The sequence below is a fragment of the Argiope bruennichi genome, chromosome 3, assembly GCF_947563725.1.
Source record: "Argiope bruennichi chromosome 3, qqArgBrue1.1, whole genome shotgun sequence".
NCBI lineage: Eukaryota > Metazoa > Arthropoda > Arachnida > Araneae > Araneidae > Argiope > Argiope bruennichi.
Window position 1 is genome coordinate 119,262,548 of NC_079153.1, and position 24,955 is coordinate 119,287,502.

Consider the following 24,955-nt stretch of genomic DNA (forward strand, 5'->3'; position numbering starts at 1 on the left):
TGTTACAGAATTTGATTATTTTGCTTCAGTAATTTTCATGTTGAATTGTCTTAATTTAACCATGTAGAATTAGGAAGCATAGAAATTTTGTCTGTGTTATTCATTTATTTCAGTAGAATAAATTATTATGCTGTTTCATATAAATAACGATAAGTTCTATTACAAAACTGTTTAAACTGATTTGCAAATGTTGCATATAAATAATATTTCAACTTTTGCTATTTTAGCCTTAAAGTTTTTACAGAAAAAAATGAAGATTATTATAATTCAATTATTTATTCATTTAGGATACTGGTGATCTAACTGGATATGAAAACAACAGAGACATAGACTTCGGTAATTCATTCTCTGGAGTTGATAATCAAGCATATTTGAAGAAGAATTTGCAACATAGTTACAGTATGAGTGATGCATCTTTAAGAGAATTTTCTGTTTCACTCCAAATTGGACAAGAAACTTTAACTCTAACTGGGACAAATGCTGATTTATTAAAAGTAACTTTTTAATCAGTTAAGGTTGCGTGAAATATTTCTATATTACAAATTAATTTTATTAATTAAATATTTATTATTCTTTTCAGACAGCACGATCAGTTTTGAAGGAGTACTTTGCTGGTCAATCAGAAATTCTTGAAAAGGTGTGAATTTGAAGATTTGTTTTGCAGAGTGAAATTTTATAAAATATATTTTATGTGTTTTATATTTATATATACTTAGACTTTAATGTGCCAAAAAAATCCCTAATCTTGTATATTGTTTTTTCTATGTAAGCTTTGTAAAATTTGAATGTAATAAACCCTTTTTTTCCTTTAAACCCTGAAATATTGTTTTTAATTTTTTTCACCAATTAATTAATATTTATTATTCAAAATATTTTAGATTAGTTGTGTTTTTGTTATTTTGAAATATAATATACAAGGTGTTCCAAAATGATTGATTTGATTAAAATTGCTAATAATTTAATTGAATTATTTTTTAATCATTTAATATCATATTATTTATTGAAATAAAAAACATGACTAATTTTCTTTCAAATTCAAAAGATTTGCATTGCAGAAAGCCCCCCCCCCCCTACAAATGAAAATCAAAATCACTAAAGACCATATCGAAAATCAATTTTTTGGATCAATCAATCAAAATTTTGAAATATCCTGTATATTATATATAATTTCTGTTCAATAAATAAATAACTTGTGTTTATCTTAAGCAATCCTTTTTATTGTAAATTCTTACAAAACTTCTTTTTTGTTTAAAAATTAGCAGCATGAGAGTTTGAGTAGACAGCTGTCATCAGAGAATAATAGCCAGAGGTGAGACAAACTGCTTACAGAGCTGTTTTTCAAATATTATGATTTTTCCTTTTCAAGTTTTATCTTTTCCAAAATAAAGAGTTGTCTCATTACTTTTTAATGAAAAGTATAAACACATATAAGTTTATGGCATACTTGTGTGAAAGAAATCTCTAAATTCTAGGAATAATGCTTACACCTTTCTTTTTTTTTTTTTTTCAGTTAGCCAAATTAAATATTTAATAAGGGCATAGTTCTGAAATTACAGCAAGTTACAGAACAGTTTAAAATCATTTCTAAATTCATATTTCTGGACAATATATGAAAATTGAGTTATTTGAATTTATTTCATAAAACAAAATAAATGTATTGTTTTTTTAAAAAAATAACAGCATTTCATAGATTTTGCAGATGACAGCTGCTCTTAGAAAAAGTATGAAAAATTTTGATTTTATCAACATTTGTTTTACAATACAAAAAATTGAAATCTAAAATATGTGAATCTTATGTGGGATTGTTAATAAATTTATTAAATAGTTTGTCAGGTATGTCTGCTTCTTTTATGAAAACTATATTAATGATCAGTTACTTTTTCATGTATTCAAAATTTCTTTTTTTCTTTCTTTGATAATCTAATGTAAAATCATCAATCATGTAAACCCCTTCATTTCCATTTTTTAAATTTCATTTATATAATATAATTTTTCCATTGATATTATTGAATCGCCATATCAGTGATTTAAAAAACTAAGTCTTGAAATAATTTTTTAATGAGTTTTTTGCATTCTCAACACTTTTGCAAACTTTAGTACTATAACACCTCTTGAAAGTTAATTTGCTTGGTGTTTTTTTGAGTTAAATTGCAGTCCTTGTACCGGTTGTGATGAAAAAAAGGAGAATCAGTTGAAGGTAATAGGTCTTTCATTTAAATTCATCTTTTTACAATTAGTTCTTAAATTAATAATATGTGAAATTTTTTATATATTTGTCAATTTAACGGAGCCATTTAAAATGAGATATGAAAAATTTTTCTGTGCAATGTGTTGTTTAGGATAATGTAATTTTTTCTACCGTCATGTAATATTTTTGAGCATTTTTAGAGTATTTATAAAAATTGGTTTCATTTAATATTTATTAACTGAATAGTAAAATATTTTCTTATATGCACTCTAATTATATGTAGGAAGCAATATTAGTCCTTTGTTTTAATTTAGTATGCAGTATAAATTTGCTAGAGTAGGGTATTATATCAAAAATCTGTTGTATAATTCTTTTTGTCTTAAAATACTTCCCCATAAGTCTGTAAATTCTTAAAAAGGACAAAATGCTTAGTATTTTAATAATTCTGCTAATAATAAAATGCATATTTCTTAGATTTTCAAAATCTTAATAATAAAGAAAAAAAATAATGTCAAAAACAATAATTTATTTTATTTACCAACATTACTGAATGCTTTACATTGCTAAGAAGATATAGTTCAAAATACTGTACTTAACCGTAATGCTATCTTATTCCGTTCTAACAATGAATTGCTTTAGATAGCTCATAGAATTTTTCCCGCAGTGTTTATGCATACATATTTTCATTAGTTTCATGTCAAGTTAATTGGAAATTGTCTTACTAGCAGATAAAATCATCAGTTATTTAGAAAAATTTACTAAAATTTTATAGCACAAGTATATAATTGTACTGTGGCATTTTTCAAAAAATGGATTGAATTTTGTAAGCATTGGAAATAGTTTGCAATAAATTCTGTCATATGATACTATAAATGATTAATCATTGAGATTATTATTGTTTGTAAATCATATGACTGTCTAAAATAGATAATATTCTTAAAAAAATGCTATGGCAGGTTTTTTTTTTTTTTTTTCGGCATGATGCATAAATAGGTTGGTTTCACTAAGAAATCATACTCTTGAGAGCTACAGTAGCGTATTGGTAGAAAAGCATCAAGATTGACATTGTCTTAACATCAGGACAAGACTTGTGGATTTAAAGATGTGTGTTCATTTCTGGTTCTTCCTTAAAAACATAGTGGCCATCAAATGTCATGCCACGAATTTGTTTTGCTGCTCGGCTGCTCATTTGACTATGGGTGAAAATCAAAATGCATCTTAATAGCTATTTTAATTTAAAAAGAGATGCTGATCTGACTAAACTTCCATAATTTTTACATGAGTTCTTCTGTTTTCAATGACCATTCAGTTTCGCCTTAATGGGGCCAGAAGACTTAATATAATATTGATTTTGATCATTTTGTTGCTCCTACAGATGAATAAATATATTTACTAGGAATATATCAAAGAGAATCAGTTCAGATTAATGTGGAAGTAAAGTATTTATTTTTAAAAAAGTTTTAATTCAATTTATTTCCTAATATTTTACTGAAAATTCATCTTATATTTTAATTTATTTCTTGAAATTTTATGATTTGGCTTATTTTTCTTTCAGGTTTGATTTAAGGAAGCAATCTTCATTTAAAAATAGTATGAATAGTTTCTCATCTTGGAAAAACAATAATTTTCAAAGGGAATCCATTTCTCCTTCAACTTCTTCTGATGACGACATGGGTAGAGAGGAGCGTGTGAAAAATGTATGGTCTTACAAACTCTATTTTCTTAATTTATGTGCTTGATAAAAAGAAGCACAATTAAGTAATTAAAAGCATTTATGCTCCTAATTTGTTCAGTATTATATTGTTAAATTCATTTTCAGTAAATTCTGACTGATGTGTAATTTTTAAATTTTTATATATGTAAGTTTCTTTTATAGGGATTTTTTTAAAGGTTTATTTGATATAATGGTTCATAAAATACTTTTCAATTTATGTTCATGCTATCTGCTTAAAATCTACTTAATTATTTTATTTCCTTTTAACTACATTACCATTAGATATATATTTGATTTGAAAAAAGAGCAGAAATCCTGTATTTAATAATAGTTGTATTTTCTAATCATGGCCCAATCATTAATTTTTAAATTGTTAATCAGAAAAGGCTTTAAATGAGTTACAGAATGTTTTGTCCAGTAATTAGTAGTTCCTCCCTCAAGGTAACTATTAAAATGTTTTAAGATTGTAATATTGAAAGCTCATGCCTTGATTGAGTGGCTGTATAAAAATTTTAAGTTTATAATTAGTCTGTTTATTAACCTTAACATCATAAAATCTAATTCTTTGTCATTTTAAAGCATTCTTCTGATAATATATACTTATTGATAATTTTGAAAATTAGATATTGCAGTCTAATTATACATGATATCCCTTATTTTACCAGCTGAGTACAGTTATTTGTTTCTTAATACAATTTCCTTGGAAATACATATGATTAAAAAAATTGTTGTGTTCAATTTTTAAAATTTTAAATAATAATTTGAACTGAGTTGCCTGGAATGATTTTTCCTAATATTCAGTGGTCCACTCAAATTTTTGACTTGAATATTTCTTATTTCATTAAAAAACAAAATGAAACTGTGTACTTCTTTCCACATTGATACTAGATAAAATTAATATTATATATGCATTAGTCTGAATGATGTGATTTGCTAATGATTATTATTTTCAGGCTTTGGATTTATCACCTCATGATTTTCTGGATAATTCAGGAGAAATGAAAAAGCAAAATTCAGTGTCTTCAGAATCATCAGCTGAATATGGTAAAAAATAATATAACAGCTTATACAATTTTATTTTCTGAATATTCTCCATCTTGCATGCTTTGCAAATATTTAAATTATATTTTACATATCAAGTTTTTTGGCTTGCTGATATTATCTTGTTAAAAATTAATTGCAAACTTTCTTAAAACATTGTAACTTGATATTTTTCATTAGAGTATGAATTAATTTTTTTAATATACATGATTACATTTTTAAAATAAGAAATATATCATTGATTTGAAAATGTTTTCAACAACTACTAACATTGAAAAAAGAATCAAATTCTAATTTCTCTTAGGAATTACTTTATATAATCTAAATTAAATTATTATAATTATTAATATTGTTAATTAATTGTTGATATGGTTGAATGATATATGATGTTGGATTCTGAATGATGTATTGCAATTAAATGTACTTTGTGGGTTTACCTTAAAAAACATATTAATGAAATCAGTTTTTGAAAAATCTTTGTCTATGTAGATGCTTACAGATCTACTGATAATAAAAATCATTTTGTGTCACTAAACCAAAATTAAAAATATTATAATTCAGGAATTTAATGGAATATCAGAGGTTGCATAATCTAGTTATAATATCATTTGAACATCCTTTGATTCAGACATTGGGATTTTGAAGAAATTTTAGATACTTGCTGAAATAAAAGCTTAAAATAAAAATAAGTGCAAGTGAAAAAATATTAACAAACAAAGAATTATTTCCTTTCTTCTTGTAAATTATTATATCATGTAACATTATCTAACAACATTATGTAGAATAATGAAGGATGTAAAAATTGAAATGCTTTCTTTTTTAATTAGTGATAGTGGTGACTTTCTAAGGGATCCCCATATATATGGGAATTTATTTATTTTTTAAAATAAAGACCATTTACGTTTCATTTGAAACCATTTCTCATGTCTAATTAATCTGTCAACTTTTAGATTATTTTTGGGTTTATTTGCAGGCAAATTTATTCGAAGTTCATCCCTTCCTAATGAAAATACCTCTCTGGCTCTTGAGACTTTGTCTAATGTAGAATCAGTACAAAATGAAGACGTAAGTTCTTCACTTATTTTATTTTGTAATGGGAAAAAGTCATTAATTCTAAATTGCAAGAAATGTCAGGGCAATTTATTGAACTTTGATTTAAAAATGTGATTGAATTATTATTTTTATATTTTTTACATATATTTCATATAATTTAATAATAAAATAATTAGATTAAAATTCTGATATTGTGTATATTTCTTGGTAATCATTCTTATTATTAATTGCAATTATTAAGTACCAGATTGCAAAGTAGTCTATAAAAGTTAAGGAAATATGAGGTTAGGGTTATTAATTTACGAAGAGAGCTGAAAGTTTTCTTTCATTTCTTGTATATCTAGATGCAAAGAATTGTATTTGTAATCATTTTATAATGCATTTAATTGAGAATAACCTCTTTAATTTTTCTGAAATATTACAAATAAGAAAATATTTGTATTTGCCCTTTTAGGTATTTAGTAAATTAATTTGGGAATCTTGTGATTTCCTGTGGCATCTAATCAACTCAAGAAACAAACATTGCTGCAAAAGATGTTTTTAAAAATGCAACTTGTATTAAATTAGAATTCTTAATATTTATTGTCAGTTGCTGGATTTCCCATTTTTTTTAACATCACTAAATGGAGAGAATTATTAAACTGTATAATTTTGTTTCACAATACATCTAGAATTAAGTAGGAATTATTTTCTCCTTGTAGTTATGAAGCCAAAATAATTTTTGGAAAATTAATAAAGCGAGTCAAAATAATTTAAGAAGTGAGGAATTAAAATAATATATAGTAAATGATTGAAAAAGTGCCTATATCTGATTTTCAATGTTATTAGGAATGAACTCTTGGCTCCACAACTTTAACATGAGTATGAACTCTGTTTTCCCATTTTTACTTTGTGCATGAGAGATTTACAAGATTGAATAAAAAATAACTCAAAGCGTTTTGATTTCAAATGAGGTGTTGTAGAGCAGCAGTTAGCACAATCAAATTGCATTTAAAGTTTTTGTTACTTAAAATTTATTGATCTGTGTAAGAAAAAATGTGCAAATATTATGGAAAGTACTGTAACTCTGCAGCTTAAAAGACAAGCCACTTATAGGTAACTGAAATGTAGAATTATAGTAAATCATTATTTTATACTAATTCTATTTCATTTCTTGCTGTATTTGATCTTAGTCATAGATTAATAATTTTTATTTTCTCTAAAAAAAAGGAACTTTAACTCTCTAAATATACAAAGTGGCTTATATCATTTTTATTTCAGCTCAAAATTTTATTTCTGTGAGTAATGTATTCATGAAAATTCAAAGTATTGTCTATCAAAATTAGTGTTTTTCTGTTGAAACCTCATTAGAGTTCAAAGATTATTCATCGAAATAATACACAATATGAAACATTAAATATTATTTTTGTGTGTAAAATTGATAGTATATATATATATATAATATAAAGAAATCTCTATATATATAATATAAAGAAATCATCAATATACTCATCCATCAAATATAAAAATTTGTGTCTAATTCTGAAAGGAATCATATTACAAGAAATTGTAGTATTTCCAATCCCAATTATGTAAACAAAGCCTTTTCTGTGGCTTGTAATTTCAATTGCTCCCTCATCTTGAAATGTAAAAGTCTTCAATTATTTACTTTTATTTATTTTTATTTTGTTCTACATAAATAAGAATCAAAAACTTATGTACATCATAAAAGCTTTTTCCTATTAAAAATCTTATCATTCTAAATGTAATCTTAATAATAAATCATTTGAAACTTATATTTTTCAATTATATTCATAAATAAACCTTTTACAATAAAATATAAATGTATGTATTGTAATAGATAGTGTGTAATAATATTTAATAGTAAATATTAATATTTTTTTATTGATAAAGACTAATGTGACAAAAAAAAAAGGCTTTTTTTTTTTTTTTTTTTTTTTTTTTTTTTTTTTTGAGGATGTAAGCTTTTAATCGTGCAAAATTGGCAGAACCAAGTCTATTACAAGCAATGTCCACATTTTAAAATTCTTGCTATGTATGTTATTTTTTAAATAAAGTGATTATTTGAAATATTTGCTCGATTTTGAAATACAATTAAACTATGAATTAAAATTCAGAAAAATATTTGATCCACAATCACTAAGGCTAGTCCTAATTCTAAAGAACTGCTTTTATAAAGATTGAATTTAAATTAAATAAAGTTAAACATTTTTGTTTATTTTTTATACATTAGGTTTGGTAGTCTGCATGTTTCATTAATTATTTTGTCATCTCTTGCATAGACAATGCATTGATAATTTATGAAATTGTTACTTTTCAGGTATTTTCACCAGTTATGTCACCTGATTCTGAACCACCACCAATACCACCACCTTCTTACAAGAGACAAACTTACAGCAGAGAATTTCTGTTGAAATGTGCTAAGTCACCCTTTAGTCACAACCAGCCAGCAGAATATGCTCGCATTCATCAAAATTATAGAGAAATCATTTGCCAGGTATATTTTCATTTAATATTGGTTAAAACCACCTTTTCCTCCTCTTTCACTGATATGCGTTTTCATCCGAGTTTCAGATTTATTCTTTTTGTTTATTATTTAAATTAGAAAAATGACATCATTGTTTGATAACAAACTGATTTACATATCAAAATTTGGGTATTTGAGCATTTTTATGATTAATGTTCATAACATCTCTCCAATATTGTTTTCTTATTTTGTTATTGGAAAGATGGGACAGCATATATTTTTTAATGAATCAATTTTTTTTACTTTAAAAATTAATTAGCTGATAGCAATCTGAAACTCTTTCTGAGCTATATGAGATGAGCTATATTTTAAAATTATTTCTACAAAATTTAGTTTTAGGATGGAAGATTTATCACTGATATATAGTACTTTATTAATTTTTTTTCTTGTATTCCACATCATGACTATGTAGAATGTTCAGTGCAACAGAATTTAATATTAATACAACAAATGCTTTTTTTTTCTATGATTTAGTAGAAAAAATAAACATGTGACAAAAAAATAAGTAGAAACTGTAAACTTACAACAAAAATCTGCAGTTTACAAGTTATTAATATTGTGCTTATGATTTTATTGCTTATTTATTCGTATTTTAAATACAGTCATTATGTAATGCAATGTAACAAACTAAGAACTTTACAGAATGAAATTAATATAACATCTGACCTGTTTTCAATGCAATGAACCACTTTGCTGGTGTTTGAATTAGATTCCTTTCATTGTTATATCATTTTATATTTCATCTATTAGAAATCAAAGGAAGCTTTTCTTTTATTACAGTCCCCTGTTATGTTTGATCCAGATAAATATGAAGAATCTAGGCTTCAAGAATCAGCCGTGCTCAAATAAAACCCTTGATGTTTGTCCTAGATTAAAAGAACTTCCTTAACTGTGATTGTTGTATCAAAATTTTATATACACATCCTTTGTATAATAATATTGTTTATAGAGAAATACTGAGTGTATTTGGTTTCAAACTATGATTAATTTTTTATTATTATTTGTATGAAGCATTAAAAAAATACATATTTGCAATTAAATTAGCTATACTGAAAAATTTTATATTTTATATAAAAAATTTCGTGTTCAAGTTGAGAATTACCAAAGATGTATTACAGTTATATATGTAATTTTGATATCAAGAACTTTGGAGGAAAGAATTTCTTTAAACATTTTGTTTTGTTACAAAATTGTGCTTAATTATTCAGAAAAATATGTATGTGATAGTCAGTGATGTTTAGAAGCAAATGTTTGGATTTTTTTTATAGAAATAATAATATTCCCTTTTTTTTTTTAATAATTATTATTTGTAAATGTTACTTCTAAATAGGCTGAAATATTTATCTGTTGTGTTCAAACTTTTTTCTGCTAAACTTACTGCATAATTGACAAAACTGAGTATTAGTTTATTGGAGCTTTTATAACCCGTGCAATGTTTCCAATGTGATTTTCATAGCTTTATGTTTGTGGGAATAAACTATTTACAATTTTTTCAGTGTTTCTGCATTTTTGTGTATCTTAACTAAGTCTGTCAGTTGTAAACTGTATGTATTAGTTGTAACAACGAATTTAAAATATGACCACAGATACACACTTATTTACAACAACATGAAACAAAAACTCAAATGAAGCATGTTGTAACATAAATCAACTCTATGGGACTAAGTGCATATACTTTTATCTAGAACAGAATCTAATAACTTAAAAAAGAATATTGTAATTAAAATTTTTATTATGTGTGATATATAATCATTTATTGTTTTAAATATTTTGCAAAGAATATGATAGTAACTCTTCCAAATTGGAACCACTACCATCTCTCTCCCCCATTACAAAGTTGCTATTTCATATTTATAATGCGATTATGTGTGCCGTATGTGGTTTATAAACAGAAATGTCTGGTACAGAAACCTAATATCTTGATGTTGTTTGAATAGTGAACACAGTATCCTTAATCTTTCATTAAAAAGTAGAATTGAAATAAATGTTTCAAAAATCTTTCTCATTCTCCATTTTACTAACAATTTAAAAGATTAAATTTTTTTATAAACCATATTTTAAACCATTTAAAAAATTTTTTTTAATTATTGCATTTGAAGTACTGAAAATGGAATAGCATTTTCAAGTTGTTCTAAATGGATTTTTTTTAAGTACTAATTATTTAATGACCATAGAAGACATTTTTTAATTTTGCAGTTCAGTTTCTAATTGAAAATTGTAAATATAATAAATAATAATATTGTAATATTTTTATATTAAATGAAAATCATTCAATAACAGTCACATAATGCAAACTGACTTAGATTTATATAGAATTTTTATAATTTTTTCCACTAAGCATAAAGTTTATAGACATTGAAAAGGCCATGAATGCAACAACTGCTAAGATTTTTATTATCAGAGTCATGAATATAAATATTCTGTATTCCATAGTATAATGAAGACAACTGAGTATGTGTTTTGAATTTTTTTTTTTTTTTTTTTGGCTGGATGATATTAAAGTCTGTATCAAAATTAAAATTTTGGCACCAAGATCATATACCAAAATTTATTCATTTGCATTGTTGTTGTTTTTTTTGTTTGTTTGTTTGGGAGTGTTTTTTTTTTTTTTTGCATTTTTTAGCTATATATATGCTTGCATGCATGCAAATGATGATCTAATCCTTGATGAATTTGGATCAGAGTTTGATAAAGATTTACATCTTAAATGCTAAAGAGAGATGCATCTTAGAGCTATGAATCAAATTTTATTTAGTTTTTTTGCAATCTGAAATTATTAGATTCACTTGTACTCAGGCAGATAGACAAACTTCCCACGAATAGATTTACTTTAAAATTGATAAAAACCTAAAAAACTGACATAAAGACACATTCTGAATTTCATCCATCTGGAACAAAGTATTTTAAGATTATCGTGTTCACAGACAGACATAATCCAAAAAAATGTTTTATTTTTGACTCTAGAAAGTCTGAAATGTGCAGATTCATCAAAATCTCCCGCCTGAAAATGCTAACAATTACAATACTTTCTCCTTTATATTTCGTTTATGAGAAAATAAAAATGGATAATTTTCGTACCATTCAATAAGCTTATCATAGATAACAACATATGCACTTTTTTGGAGATCATGAGAGGACAAAACAATGAACTCCTATGGATGTCCATTTCCCTCAAAATATAATGAATACTTAAATGGTGAATTTGCATGCTTCTGCTGTCTTTTGATTTGTATAATGTAATTTAGGTTCGACCCTTTTGCCTTTGTCATCAATCTCATCGGTGAACCTCTCTGACAAATTATCTTTGCATTATAATCTGGAACAAATGTTTACACTTGCATTTGATATAGACGCTTCAAACTAACTGTTTCAGTATATTAATTTAATTACTGATTTTTATTAGTATATACAATTAAATCCATCATTGACTGCCATGGAAAGGAGGTCACTTGTGACGAGCATGACCATATAAATTGCATTATAAGAAATTCAGCGCAGCAGTCAATATGTTAATAATTTCCCCACAACTGCTAAAATAAAAATCACTCCTATGACTGTTTGAATTGAAATGAAATTTAATCACTGTTGATTCTCTTTTCATAATGTAAGCAGATATTTAATTTTAATTAAGAAGGTTTTTGCAACCGTAACCCTTTGAGAGGCACTATATTTTTTTTAAAAAATACATTAGTGAAATTGCGTCAAGTGACAAAATATGTTGCAGCTGAAAATTTTTCCCTGCCTTCAGTTGTGTCACTAGAGTAGGGGACAAATATATCCCACTGCTCCTTAAGAGAAAATATTTTCCGAAGCTCATCCATGACTCCTACTACCATTCAATACCCCTCATTTATATTGGAAGCATGCAACTTGTTTTTGGTCTATTTCCTTCAAATGTCTGAAAAATATGTGTTTCTGTGATAGTAATAGAAAAATTCATAATGAACTCTCAAATCTTACACTCTGCTATAGTATTTTGATATTATGTTATCTTTTAAAGCATCAGAAAAAGCTGGCCACCCACATTTCAACAATAAAGTCCTCCAAGCTTTCTTTGTTGCCAAAACATGTTCTTGTAATTATTGAGTTGAATGAACAATGAAACCAAATTCAAAAGCTTATTAATAGATGCTAAACTCAGTTGAAAGTATCACTCGATATACCTTTTCCTCTTCACACACACACACTTCTAAATTACCTACTGCAAAGAAAAGCATTCCCGACTTACACTTGAATGCATTCAGCAATTCGCGTGTCCTATGCCCGATAAGGTATCTCGTGAAGAAAACGGATTAGGTTTTGAAAAGTGTGAAAACCTACTCCAAAATGGTAAATTGAAAGAAACATTCGGATATTTCGTTCAAAACTAAAAGAATGAAAAATTAATAGTGTACACTTAGGCATATACTGGGAAGTTGTGAAAAATAAAAGTATTTTTGTTTTAATAAACCTGTTTGAATAAATTCAAACTTGAGACATTTTTTTTACAAATATATCTGCACTTCTAAAGAATTAATTTTTGCAAGATGCTTTTATATTTTAATGCTACAATATATACACACTGATCAGACACTTTGTTATGACCACCAGCCAGTTTCATGAAAATGATCCATTACATCATAGTGTTGCCACTAGAAGGCTAGATAACTACAAACGAGGATGCTGGACAAGTGAACCATAAATTCCATTGGTTGTTTTTGAAGATATGGGCAAAAAATGTGAAATGATTGTAAGCGTTCCGAGTGTCGAACCAATATCAGCTAAATGGCTACACTTGTGAAGTGTTCAAAAGCTGTAATTATTAATGATTATACATTATATAGATTAGATTCGATAGATTATCGCCTTTATTATTTTTTCAGTAACATTACATCTAAAAAGTATGCCTTTTTATAAAATGAAAAATATAAGCATAGTTATTTAATTAAAAGTTTTATTTATAGATCATTTCCTGTTATTTGACGTCTGCAGGCCCCATTTGTCTTGGATAAATAAAAATTTATTGCAATTTGGGATTGAGACCAATGATTTAATAGTCTTTTCAATACATTCATCTAAACATATTAAATATGTAATGATATCTCTTAATCTAATTTAAATCCCTATTAATTTCCTAATTTTTATCTTAATTTAGCCCATATTAACTACATTCTAAAATGTTCTCTTATTTCCTGATCCAATTTCCACTTTTTATTTAATTAAATCTACATGTGCTCTATAAATTGCTGGTCTTGGCATTTCCTCACATTCTGAGCGAAAGGGGAAAAAAATCCTTAATGCTTACAGTATTTTTTTAAGATATCCAAAATCCCCATTTCTAAATCGAAAAGTGTCAAAGAAATCCCTATTAAAATTTCATAGTAAAATCACTAAAGAGAAAGTTTTTGCTCTCTTATGTTGCAACATAGACTGACGTCTTTCTTGCAACTTATTCTATTTATGTAAATTATGCATCCCATGGAGAAAAAATCAGTTTTAAAATTTTAAAAGTTTCTTCCATTTATTCGGCCATGCAACTGATAAAATATTTATTATATTATGTAAATATACATATGTATTGGAGTAAACAAACATTAAATGCTTTTTAATGCTATCAAATTGCAAAAATTAACAATTATAAATTGAATATAAGAATTTTAATAAAAGCAGCAAGGTTTTTGTATGTATTATAGAGGAAGGGGTGGGGAGGTTTGTAAACTATTGAAGTATATTTTACGCCGTATGAAAGAACTATTTTTGTACAAGATTTTGAGATTGTCCATTAGGTAGACTATAAGCATCCTATTTATAAGGTATAAATTTCTTACCTATTTCCATTTTTAAGCAAATAAGTAGGATCTGTATACAAAATATTTAAAATAAATCATTTATTTATTTTTTATCAAAAAATGAAATAGTGAAGAAAATATATTACAAGATACTGGTTTAATTATTAAACATTATGCACACATAGCAGGTGACTTTTACAAATTCTCATTTTAAAAGTGTGTTAAATACTTCATAGAAAAAAAATTGCAAGAAAATTCATCAAAAGACATTAAAATCCTACATATGACAATACAAAAAAAATGACTAACAAATTAACTGATTATATCATTTTAAATGTTTATAACAAGTTTCTCTCATAAAAATTATCTCTAACTCAAGAAATATTAATTATATATACACACAGTTAAAATATCACATTTTCAAGAAAATACTTAGTGCTAGTACTTAAAAAATTCTGCACAGACTATAATTTTATATACATTTTTTTATCTTCTGCTTCAAGCTAGGTGACTTGCCACTAAAAGAAAAAAAAAAAAAAAAAAAAAAAAAAAAAAAAAAAAACAGAAATTAAGGCAAAGTATCATCCAAAATTTTATAATAACTATTAACAAGTATTTTTAAAATGTAACATACATACAATAAAATTTTAGAAAAAGAACTTTCATTTATGCATCATTATCATTATTGAGTCAATAACACTCTCATTTTAAAAAAGATTCATTCATACATCATTATTATTAATTCTTCAATTATGAGAAAATTTCTACTTTTTCTATATAAAAACATCCAAATTTGTAATAAAATGCTCTATTTACAAAATGATAAGTAACACTAAAACTATTCTTCATAAGTTATAGTACTATATCCAACATTATAAAAAGGTGTTCCTAAGAATGTCCAACATGCCTATGAGGTGCATGTGAGCCACAACAAATATCTTTGCAATCTAACAGACATAATAGCATACAATAAAATATTTGATAAAATTTAGTAGATTAATTTTTTAAATTCCTAATAACAGATAGTCATTATTAAGGAATTGTGTGACTGATTATTAATTGTTTTATGTAGATGCATTCATTATAACTTGTGGAAGAAAATGCCTTTTGTGTAATATCAAAAATTAATAACTTTAACTTGGATCAAGTTAGAAATTAATTATTGTGGATAGGATCCTCTAAAATAGGAAAGATGTAAAGGAGAAAATATCAACTTTACTACTAGCCTTGTATTTGTATTATTTTTTAAAAAACTGTATTTTCAAAATAAGAAAAATCTGATTTTCACTCTTAACCCTTCAGTGTATCTTGCAGCTATTTGGCAACATGTTTTTATTTCAATTTATAAGTTTCACAAGACTAATCTAAAAAGTAACAATGGAAATCCTTTTTGATAAAAAATTTTTAAAAGGCTGTTAGATTGTAACAGCGATACTAGAATTAAACCGGAATCTTAGAAAAACACCAGGATGGCTGTTATGCATTTTAGGATTAATTCTTCCTTACATAAACTTAGATAATGTGTATTTGGCCCTTGCTAACATTTGAGTTTGATACTTTTTAAATGGCAATCAAATTAGCTAGATTTGCCTATGCCCGATTAAAAATAAAACAAAAAAAATTTTGCAACCAAAACTAGAATGATAACATTTTTTAAAAAATTTGAGCAAATTAAATAAGAGCTCTGTTTTAATATATTTCAATAAATAGATAAAAGTTTCAAGAATATTGAAATAAAAAAGCAATTAAATGAATTACAATCCTTAATGGTAAACAAATAAGACTTATTCAAGAAAAATATATCAGTATCATTTCAATGCATATGGCTTAATTCACAGAATTTATTTCTGAATGGAATGTCTTCTAACTGAAAACCAGAATGTATACTAAAGTTTATTATTTTAGATTATTATGATTTGTACACATAGATAGAAAATTTACCTTTCAATAAATTTGTTACAAAATTTGATATAAATCTAATGTTATAAGGACCAATGCTAATCTCAACCAACTAGCTTATTCCATTCTTGAGTTATCATGCTTATACATAGAGAGATCTCATTTAAAGAAAGAAAAAAAAAATCCTAAACTCTAAAATGTTGAAATCTTGAAGTAATATTTTAATTATATATATATATATATATATATTACATACGAGAAAGTAAAAATCAAACTGCATACATTCCATTATATTAATATGGAAACTTTCTCTCTGACCCTAACAGATAACTAAATGCATTTTAGTTTTAAAGATATGGTAATATAAGATTTTAGTTTAATAATCAGTTGCTTTAAGAATAAGATGGGTTTTACAAATTAAATATCACTTTTTCATCTACCCCCATTTTTAGCATCTAAATAGTTCATTCATCTGCATAACAGTGGGATTTTTTCTTCTCCAACACAAAATTTTTTAAAGGGTGTATGTTAAAAATACTATTTATCAGAATAAAGAATTAAATAGGACTGAATTTTATTCTAGTGTTTTAGAAGTACTAATATATATAAATTAGGTTACAAAAAAATTGTAATGAATATTTTACGTATTCTATAATAAAAATTGCAATTAATATAAAAGTTATATAAACTTTTAAAGCTGATGCCACAGCCTGGAGGAATAAACATTGCATCATTCATTAAAAATACTATTTTTATATACTATCTGTTTAAATTGTAATTGAATATAGAAACCTTAGAAAGCTGAAAAACATTGTAATTTATTTCAACATCAGTTTAATTGCTATTAGAAACACAATTCTTCTCAATGAAAATAATTCCATAAAGGAGTTAATTAGTTTATAAGGATTCAATTTAATTCCTTATTTATTTTTAATACATATATATTTCTTTTGCAAATTTAAAACAATATATTACCCTTAAAGGACCATCTGCATTTGAATGTTCGCGAGCTTCATCAGCAACCATGGACCGTTCCTTTGCTCGTTCAACTCGCTGTACACTTGCATCAGTTTTAAGACCTCTTCGTTCTTGTTCACGTAAACGTCGCTCGGCAGCTTCTGTCATTTTTTGTCGTCTTTCATCCTGTGTTTGAAAAATGAATAAGTGAATTTTCTCACAGCTCTGGAAGCTATATAATAGCAATAATACCTATAAAACTAATTTAAGTTAACACTTATCAAACTTATTACATTATAACCTAAATAAATATGCTTAATTTTTTGTAAAGAAAACACAGTGCATTATATATTGTTATATTAAACTTTAGAGATAATATTTAATATGAAGTAACTTGTTGTTCAGATTCAATTTTTAAAAATTAATTACTATTCCTCTGTAGACATCATTGGTAAAAATTAGAAAGTATTTAAGAAATATAATATTGTATTTAGGAATGCAACTGATAGGAAATCTCATACTTTACTGATTAGACACTTTTCATGAAAGTTATCATAACTATAATTTGGAAGAACAGATAAAAGGTGTATTTTATTTATACTAATTAAAATATCTTATTTGTTTTATTCATACACAAAGATACCTTAGATTGTTTAAACAGTTCTCAGAAATTATAAAAATTGAATTTGAAATCATGTATTTTCCTTTACGACTAAATTGCACTACAAAATCGTACGCATACATAATATTTCACTTAAAAAATAAAAATAAATGCACATTTATTATATCAAACATTTTCCCCCCAATTTCAACTTAATTTTTGAATTCATAAAATGTTATTCACAAGAATAAAGATTCATATATGTATTTTTAATTTAATGTAATAAATTCCAAGTAATAAGCGACGGTGTGTTCCGTAAATATATATTCACATAAATACTAATTCTCTGGTACATACTGTTTTCCAATAAAGTATAGTGAAACTGTAGTTACACGTATAGTTTAGAAAGGTATTATTCAAAGCAAAAAAATTATACCTACTTCTGATGGAGATATATATTCAGGTTCTGAAGATTTACAGCAAGAAAGACAGAAACCCATTCTGTAGTATTCAATTTAAAGAAAATTGTTGAAACTCATTTGTTTACTAACAGGACAGCGTCCTTCCAGAAAAGCTTAAGTTGTAGTTATGACGACAAATAATCAACTGGAAAACATTTATAAACACGTGATCTGTCAAATATGTAGTGCACTAATGAAAAGAAAAAAAAAAAATAATAATAATAAATCGAAAATGAAACATTTACCATCTGATTTTTTTTTTGTTTCAAAAAATTATTTTTTATAAAAAAATTTTCACTTTTTATTAGATTGTTTCTAGTTTGAATAGCTGCATTTAATTTTACAGTTTTGTTGCGACGTAAATCATAAATATTTTGTTTAAAAGTAGCTAACCATTATTTTAATAATTATAAATTTTATTTTGTAAATAGATGTAAATTCAGATTGACAACAGTGATATTTTTGGAATTTTTGATTTTGTTGCTTTAAAAACGATGTTAGAATTTAAATGAAAAGAAGTGGATGTAAATTTGATAATATTATCTATAATGTAATAAGATTTAGCTTATAGTAAGTTTTGTCTGCATTTTATTTTTGTTGACACACGAACACAACAGTTTTCTTCTGCCACTGTTTAATTTAGTTCGTCGGAAAAACAGAAAACGAAACAACCTAACAATTAATTTTAAAAAATTAATAGAACTTATGTTAGAAAACATACATTTTTGGGACAATCATCTTTATGAGATTAATTTCAGAAATTTGAACAGAAATCAAACAGCAGGAATTGGAACTATTTCAACTGCATTCTTTAAACCCATTTCACATCACCGAAAGTGCATTTTCTCTACGAAAATACTCGGTATTCATATACGATAAATAATATTATGCGCAATATTATTGAAGCAGATATACTGTTCTGTCGTGGATTGATATGAGTGAGGATAGAACCTGGGACTTTGTGGTTCGCAGCCCAGTAACATGACCACGATACAAAAGCAATGGCTCGGGTAGTGCAGCTGTTAACTGGCTTATAAGCTTTCACCGCAGTTCTAATGACTAGATGAACATAATGGAATATATAGGAACATGGTCAATTATCTTACTATTTTTTCATTAATAAAATTTTTATTTTTATTGTATTTTTTATTTCGCAATCGACCTTTTTATTGTCAGTTTCTTAATCGACCTGCTTGTGACTCTGTCTCAGTTTTGCGACCCCAGAGAAAGCTGAGTTGTCTGCTCAGTTAGAAATACACTACTGAAAGAGTAAATTTAATCCTAAGTGCTGAAATATTAAAAAACATAAATAAAAAAATAAATACGAAGTTTAATATTTGAATAAATATCTTCTTTTCTTTTTTTAATAAGTACTGCTTCAAAAATGTCTGTTGAAGGTGACGAACTTTATAGAACTTTTTTTTTCTTGTTGCTATTTTATATCACAAAAATAATGGTTCAGCTTCAAAACAAGCAGATTCACATTTCTTCTTAATTAAAAGTGAAGGAATATATTTTTCAAAACAAATTCGAAACAAAAAATTTTATGATATTTTGAAACATATATGTGAAAAACGAAATTCGTAAATTCGAACATTTTTTTCGATTTAAGTTATTTTTTTTTGGGGGGGGGGTGATATTTTACAGTTTCTCTCAACAATTCTGCAGTTTCCGAGAGCCGCATAGAGATATATTATTAACAACAGCTCGATGGAAGGACACGATTCCTCGACTGGAAAGCACGATCTATCGTACGGAAGAGACACTCAGTAAAAAAACTGAGAGATATAAGATAATCTCTCAGTTTTTTTTACTGAATTTTGTTTATCTTCTAATTGAATAAACCATTGCTTAAATGTTGAAAAGAATGCCCAAAATTCAAAGGCGGCGATAGGGGGATTCCTCTTACCATCGGCACGATTGCTCCCCAGTCAGCAAGAAATTATGAACTTCTTCGGTAAGAATCTTTATCGCTCCTGACGGGTGATGTGACGAGCTAAGTATTAACAAATATGATAATTTGATAACCCAGCTTAAATTAATATGTTGTAAACAAGCGAAATCTCTAGTGAAGATTTAAGTGAGCAGAATTATTACATTAGTCAAAATAATCGACAGGATGACAAAGTGCATTAGATGTCGCTTTTTGTAAACTATTTTTGATCTGTCGACTAAGAAATCATGCAGAGATGCTGGCCATTTTAAATCAACAGATTCTCAGATATCTGATTCAACTGCCCTCCATTCAGCCTATAGTTGCACTTGATATGGCAGCATAACCAACAAGATTGCAATTAGATGCAGCGCTTTCCCGAATGTTTTCTTTTTCTTTCGATTAAGATATCATCAGGCTTTATGAAAAACTGAGATTTTACTTTCATCCACTATTTCGAACACTTGTCAGCGGAATTAGTAGGACAGATGAAGCATCTATATTCTACATGAATAAGGCAATAAATTTGTTCCCCCCCCCCTTCAGAATCCAATGAACAGTTCGAAAAAGGACCGATATTTTATTCCTCGGAAATAAATTTTCAAGGTCTTCTAATTTATTATCCTTTATTTTATTAAGATAATTCTGTGACTAAAATCTGGTTAATGGTTAAAGTAAATTTAATAAACACATAGGTAACTATTGTCGATACTCTTACAAAATGCGTGCTCAAAATAGTTGCTTTGTTGTAGCCAAATAAGGCGATTTCCCTATAAATCAATGGAGTAAGTAAATTGTATAATTGGAAATTAGGTTTATTTAATTGCAAAATATTTATTTTCCGAATTGATTTATTAAACTACAGTTATTTTACTAATAAAATATAACCAATTGCAATTTGACGAGAAAATAAGTATATGTGATGTGGAAGCTTTTTAGTTAACACTAAAAAAACTAATTCAAAAATGCATTCGCGGCTGCGGTGGCCTGGTGGTAAGGTCCCGGCTTGTAAGCCGTAGGGTTTCAGGTTCGAGACTCAATTCCACCGAAGAACTGTCGTGTAGGGGGTCTGTTGCACGTTAAATCCGACATGCCAAACGTCCTCCCGCTGGTGTGGTGTGGAGAGGGGCTGCCAGCTCAGGTGTCGTCCTCGTCATCTGCCCGCTGTTCAAAATTACAATGTCCGCCCCAAAATAGCCCTAGTGTTTCTTTACAACGGGACGTTAATATTACTAAACTAAATCAAGAATGCATTATAAATTTCTCAGCTTCTACATTCAGTATCATAACTATCTTATCAAAGAACTTAATTTTTTCCCCTTTCTGCCAATACTCTTCATGACAAAAACTACATATTCCAAATGCTTCTAAATTTTTAGTAGACGTTGGATAAAGGTGTCTTAATGAAATAATAATTAAAAAACGTATTTTTTAATGCATTATAAATTTGTATACAACACATTAAGAAAACCAGAAAATACAACTAGGGGGGGGGGATCATTCTTTTGAGGGCAATACCTTGTACTTGCTCCGAAAGATAAAAGTGGGGGAAAAAAAACAAAAAAACCTTTTGACTACACATTATTTGAAACGACTTTTGTATTTGAAGCGCATTTAATTTTTTGAACATGTAAAGGCAGTAGCTTTTACGTAATAATTCATTTATTTCTCATTATTCAGAATATATACTGCTGCATGATATTGAGATAACATAAGCTAATTAGAAAATAAATAAATAAATAAAATGGAAACATAGATTCAAACAAATACGGAACGTTCTGATACGTCAAATGTAGCCAAAGGGTTAATGATAAGAATACGTGCCTAAAAATGAGATAGGAAAGTTCAAATTCAAGATCTGCTTATTTTTGAATAAAATGCATCTAGTTTCGAGTTCAGATGTGCATATATAAATACGTACGTGCAGAATTTAATGTTTAAGAAGTTCATTTTTTGTATCTTACTAAGCGAAATATAAAATTAAATTTAGACATTTAATTACAAAAGATTTTCTCAAACCATCTTATAAAACAATATCATATCTCTACCGCATTCTTTATTGCTCAAGTCCAAACAATAATAACATTTTGTTTGCGTAATTCATGTGCATATTCGCATCGATTTTGGAACACATCTAAATTCCTGCTTATTTGGTTGCAATCTTTATTTAAAAATTATTTTGGGTAGATAGATACGTCGGAAAATAAATTTTTGATGAAAATATCAAATTTTTATTCTTTATTTCCAAAAATGTTCTCTTATAAAACTATCTGAATTCAATTTCTGCGCTCATTTGTGTGGCTTCCATTACAATAGCTTACATTTCGTTTATTTAACGTGAAGTTTCAACCAGACCCACTCGCTATAAGTTTACATATGTTCTCTGTAAATAACACTTTGACAATAATTACATTAAAAGAATATGAAGTGCCTTGAAGCAGAACATCAAAAATTCACATTTGCAGGATGTCTGCATTAAATACTATGCAGCGGAATTTCAAGAAAATTGGGTTATGACATAAACACATGATTGAAATTTTATGTAGAAAAATGTTTCCCAAATTATTTCTAGATAGCGTTGTGCGGCAGTCCTTCTGGTATATGACAGTGTTATAACCATAATAATCCTCTGTTCGTGCAGCAGGACACGTGATATAAGACTGCGATAGTCCAATCTCAGTCATTTTGTTGCCAAAGTGAGGAAGATGACGTTGATCATGCACTAACATGCTTTACTAATGAAATTGTTTTTATCAAAACGGTAATTCTGCTGCAGAAGCTTTGCGGGCATTTCGGTTTTTGGAGAAGTTCAGACGAAAAAGTCCAGTCGCTATCCAAGGACTTATTAGTTTAGTTATATTAACGTCTCATTTTTAAAGCAAAACTAAGGCTATTTTAGGACAGACTTAGTACTTTTGAGCCACGGTCAGATGACGAGGACGACATCCAAATTGGCACCCCTCTCCAAGCTTTCACACCACACCAGCGGGAGTACGTTTGGCTCCGACGGATTTAACGTTCACCAGACCCGCTTACACGGCGGTTCTTCTGTGAAATCGGGTCATGAACCTGAAACCCTCCGGTTTCAAGGCTGAGACCTTACCACCATGCCATCGCGGTCCTTAGCCAAGAACTAAAAAAATGATTAAGAACTTTGAAGCGACAAAATCATTGGCCATTCAGCCAGAAAGAGGACAAAAGTGTGTTGCAGCCAGCACTGACAGTGAAGGGTGCAGCGACGCAAGTGGAGGAAGACAGGATATTCCGTTCCATGGACAGCACCCCTGTTCGGCATATTACAGTTAATGCTAATCAACATCGTTCCATGGTTCATAAGTTTTGTCGAAAAGTGCTACGTTACTATACCTATAAACTATCGCTTGAGTAGCAGCTCTTAGAAACTGATCTTAATAGTCAACAAAGTTTTTGCTGGAGTTCTTTACTCACTTTGAGCTCCAAAATGAATGGCAATGGAACATTTTGTGGATGGACGAGTGAATGGTGAATGGAACAATTAACATTCACAATTGCCATATTTGAGCTACAACAAATCAAAAATGAATACAATGTTACACTCTTCGCATGTAACGGTTTGGTGTGGATTTACTGCTTCATTCATTCTAGGTCTGATTTTTTTTTTTCAGAAAGGAATGTTTATTTCCCTACGCTTTGGCATTTAAAAGTTTTAATTAAATGACATACTATAAAAATAATTAAAAAATCACAATTAAAAACAATATTCCATCCCACCGCCAAAAAAAAAAAAACAAAAAAACTTACTGTTAAAGAAAACATACAATACACAATAATGCATTATTTCAAGATTTTATTTACAAATAAAAAATATCAATATATATATATATATATATTAATATTTGCTCTACTTCCATAAAATGTTATAAAAAATTGCATTTTATTCATTTTAAAGTAACAACTTAATGTCTCAAATTTTTGAAAGACAGCCAATTCCAAAATATAATTTCTTAGAGATTTCGAATTACAGTATTTTTCTTTTAAAAAAATAATACATCAAAATAACAAGTGCAGTTCAAATTATAAAAAAAAAAAAAAAAAAAAAAAATCTAATCAAAAATTTTGAATATAGAGGTTCTGATTCAAAACCTCTAAATTCATTAGCAATCGTACATATATAAATTATTGTTCAATATCTGAAGGATTGTTTTTTTTTTATTTATCTGAAAAAATTAAGAGATGATACTATCTTTTCGATTTATATTAATAGATCAGCAATAAGAAAACTTATTTCATAGCTTATAATAATTGATAGATACACAGAACAATTAAATCTTTATTTTTTAATTCAAAATATTTTTCTTTTTAATCATTTACACAACCTTAATGAATATAAATAAAAATAAAAAAATATAATTATACTATGAGACCTTGAACTAGCAAGACACAAATATGAAAAATAATAAATATTATTTAATTTTTGCTAAATGCAAAATACAATTTTAAACAATCATAATTTTTAACTAAATATATATGATGCATAAACAGACACAAAAGCAATATAGCAACCTTCGAAGTATATTTTCCCAATCCCATATTTATCAATATATATATAAATATAAACACACAAAAGATAAAGCATAATTTTTGAACTCATTTAACAATCAAGAAATTTTTTTATAAGTATAAATAATCTTAGACAAGTGTCTGAATTCATCAGCAAAATCATTTTCGGTCCTTTGATTTGTCTATCAATTTGGTACATTTATAATCTTTCAAAATTAGAAATAAAACAATTTTAATTAGTGATCACAGCAGAATTCTCATTTCAGCTTCACTA

At 27.0% G+C, this 24,955-nt stretch overlaps 2 protein-coding genes across 5 annotated transcripts in view; one reads left to right on the forward strand and one right to left on the reverse strand.

Moving 5' to 3' along the window:
* LOC129963549 (eukaryotic translation initiation factor 4E-binding protein Mextli homolog) overlaps positions 1 to 10,188 on the forward strand; it is a 44,240-nt gene extending 34,052 nt beyond the window's left edge. Inside the window, exons 10-17 of one of the 4 annotated variants that reach the window (XM_056078001.1) lie at positions 288 to 494; positions 581 to 637; positions 1,260 to 1,309; positions 3,744 to 3,885; positions 4,856 to 4,946; positions 5,917 to 6,008; positions 8,317 to 8,493; positions 9,304 to 10,188. In XM_056078001.1, coding sequence (XP_055933976.1) covers positions 288 to 494; positions 581 to 637; positions 1,260 to 1,309; positions 3,744 to 3,885; positions 4,856 to 4,946; positions 5,917 to 6,008; positions 8,317 to 8,493; positions 9,304 to 9,372 — 885 coding nt within the window. In that variant the 3' untranslated portion in view covers positions 9,373 to 10,188. The remainder of the gene's footprint in view (positions 1 to 287; positions 495 to 580; positions 638 to 1,259; positions 1,310 to 3,743; positions 3,886 to 4,855; positions 4,947 to 5,916; positions 6,009 to 8,316; positions 8,494 to 9,303) is intronic. The other 3 variants (XM_056078000.1, XM_056077999.1, XM_056078002.1) reach the window with 3 other exon arrangements.
* Positions 10,189 to 14,429: 4,241 nt separating this feature from the next.
* LOC129963552 (small VCP/p97-interacting protein-like) lies at positions 14,430 to 18,356 on the reverse strand. Its single transcript, XM_056078009.1, has 3 exons — positions 18,189 to 18,356; positions 17,166 to 17,333; positions 14,430 to 14,809 (listed from the first exon to the last, which is right to left on the reverse strand). The coding sequence occupies exons 1-3, from the start codon at positions 18,246 to 18,248 to the stop codon at positions 14,795 to 14,797; spliced, it is 243 nt and encodes an 80-aa protein (XP_055933984.1). The 5' UTR covers positions 18,249 to 18,356; the 3' UTR covers positions 14,430 to 14,794.
* Positions 18,357 to 24,955: the final 6,599 nt, after the last annotated feature.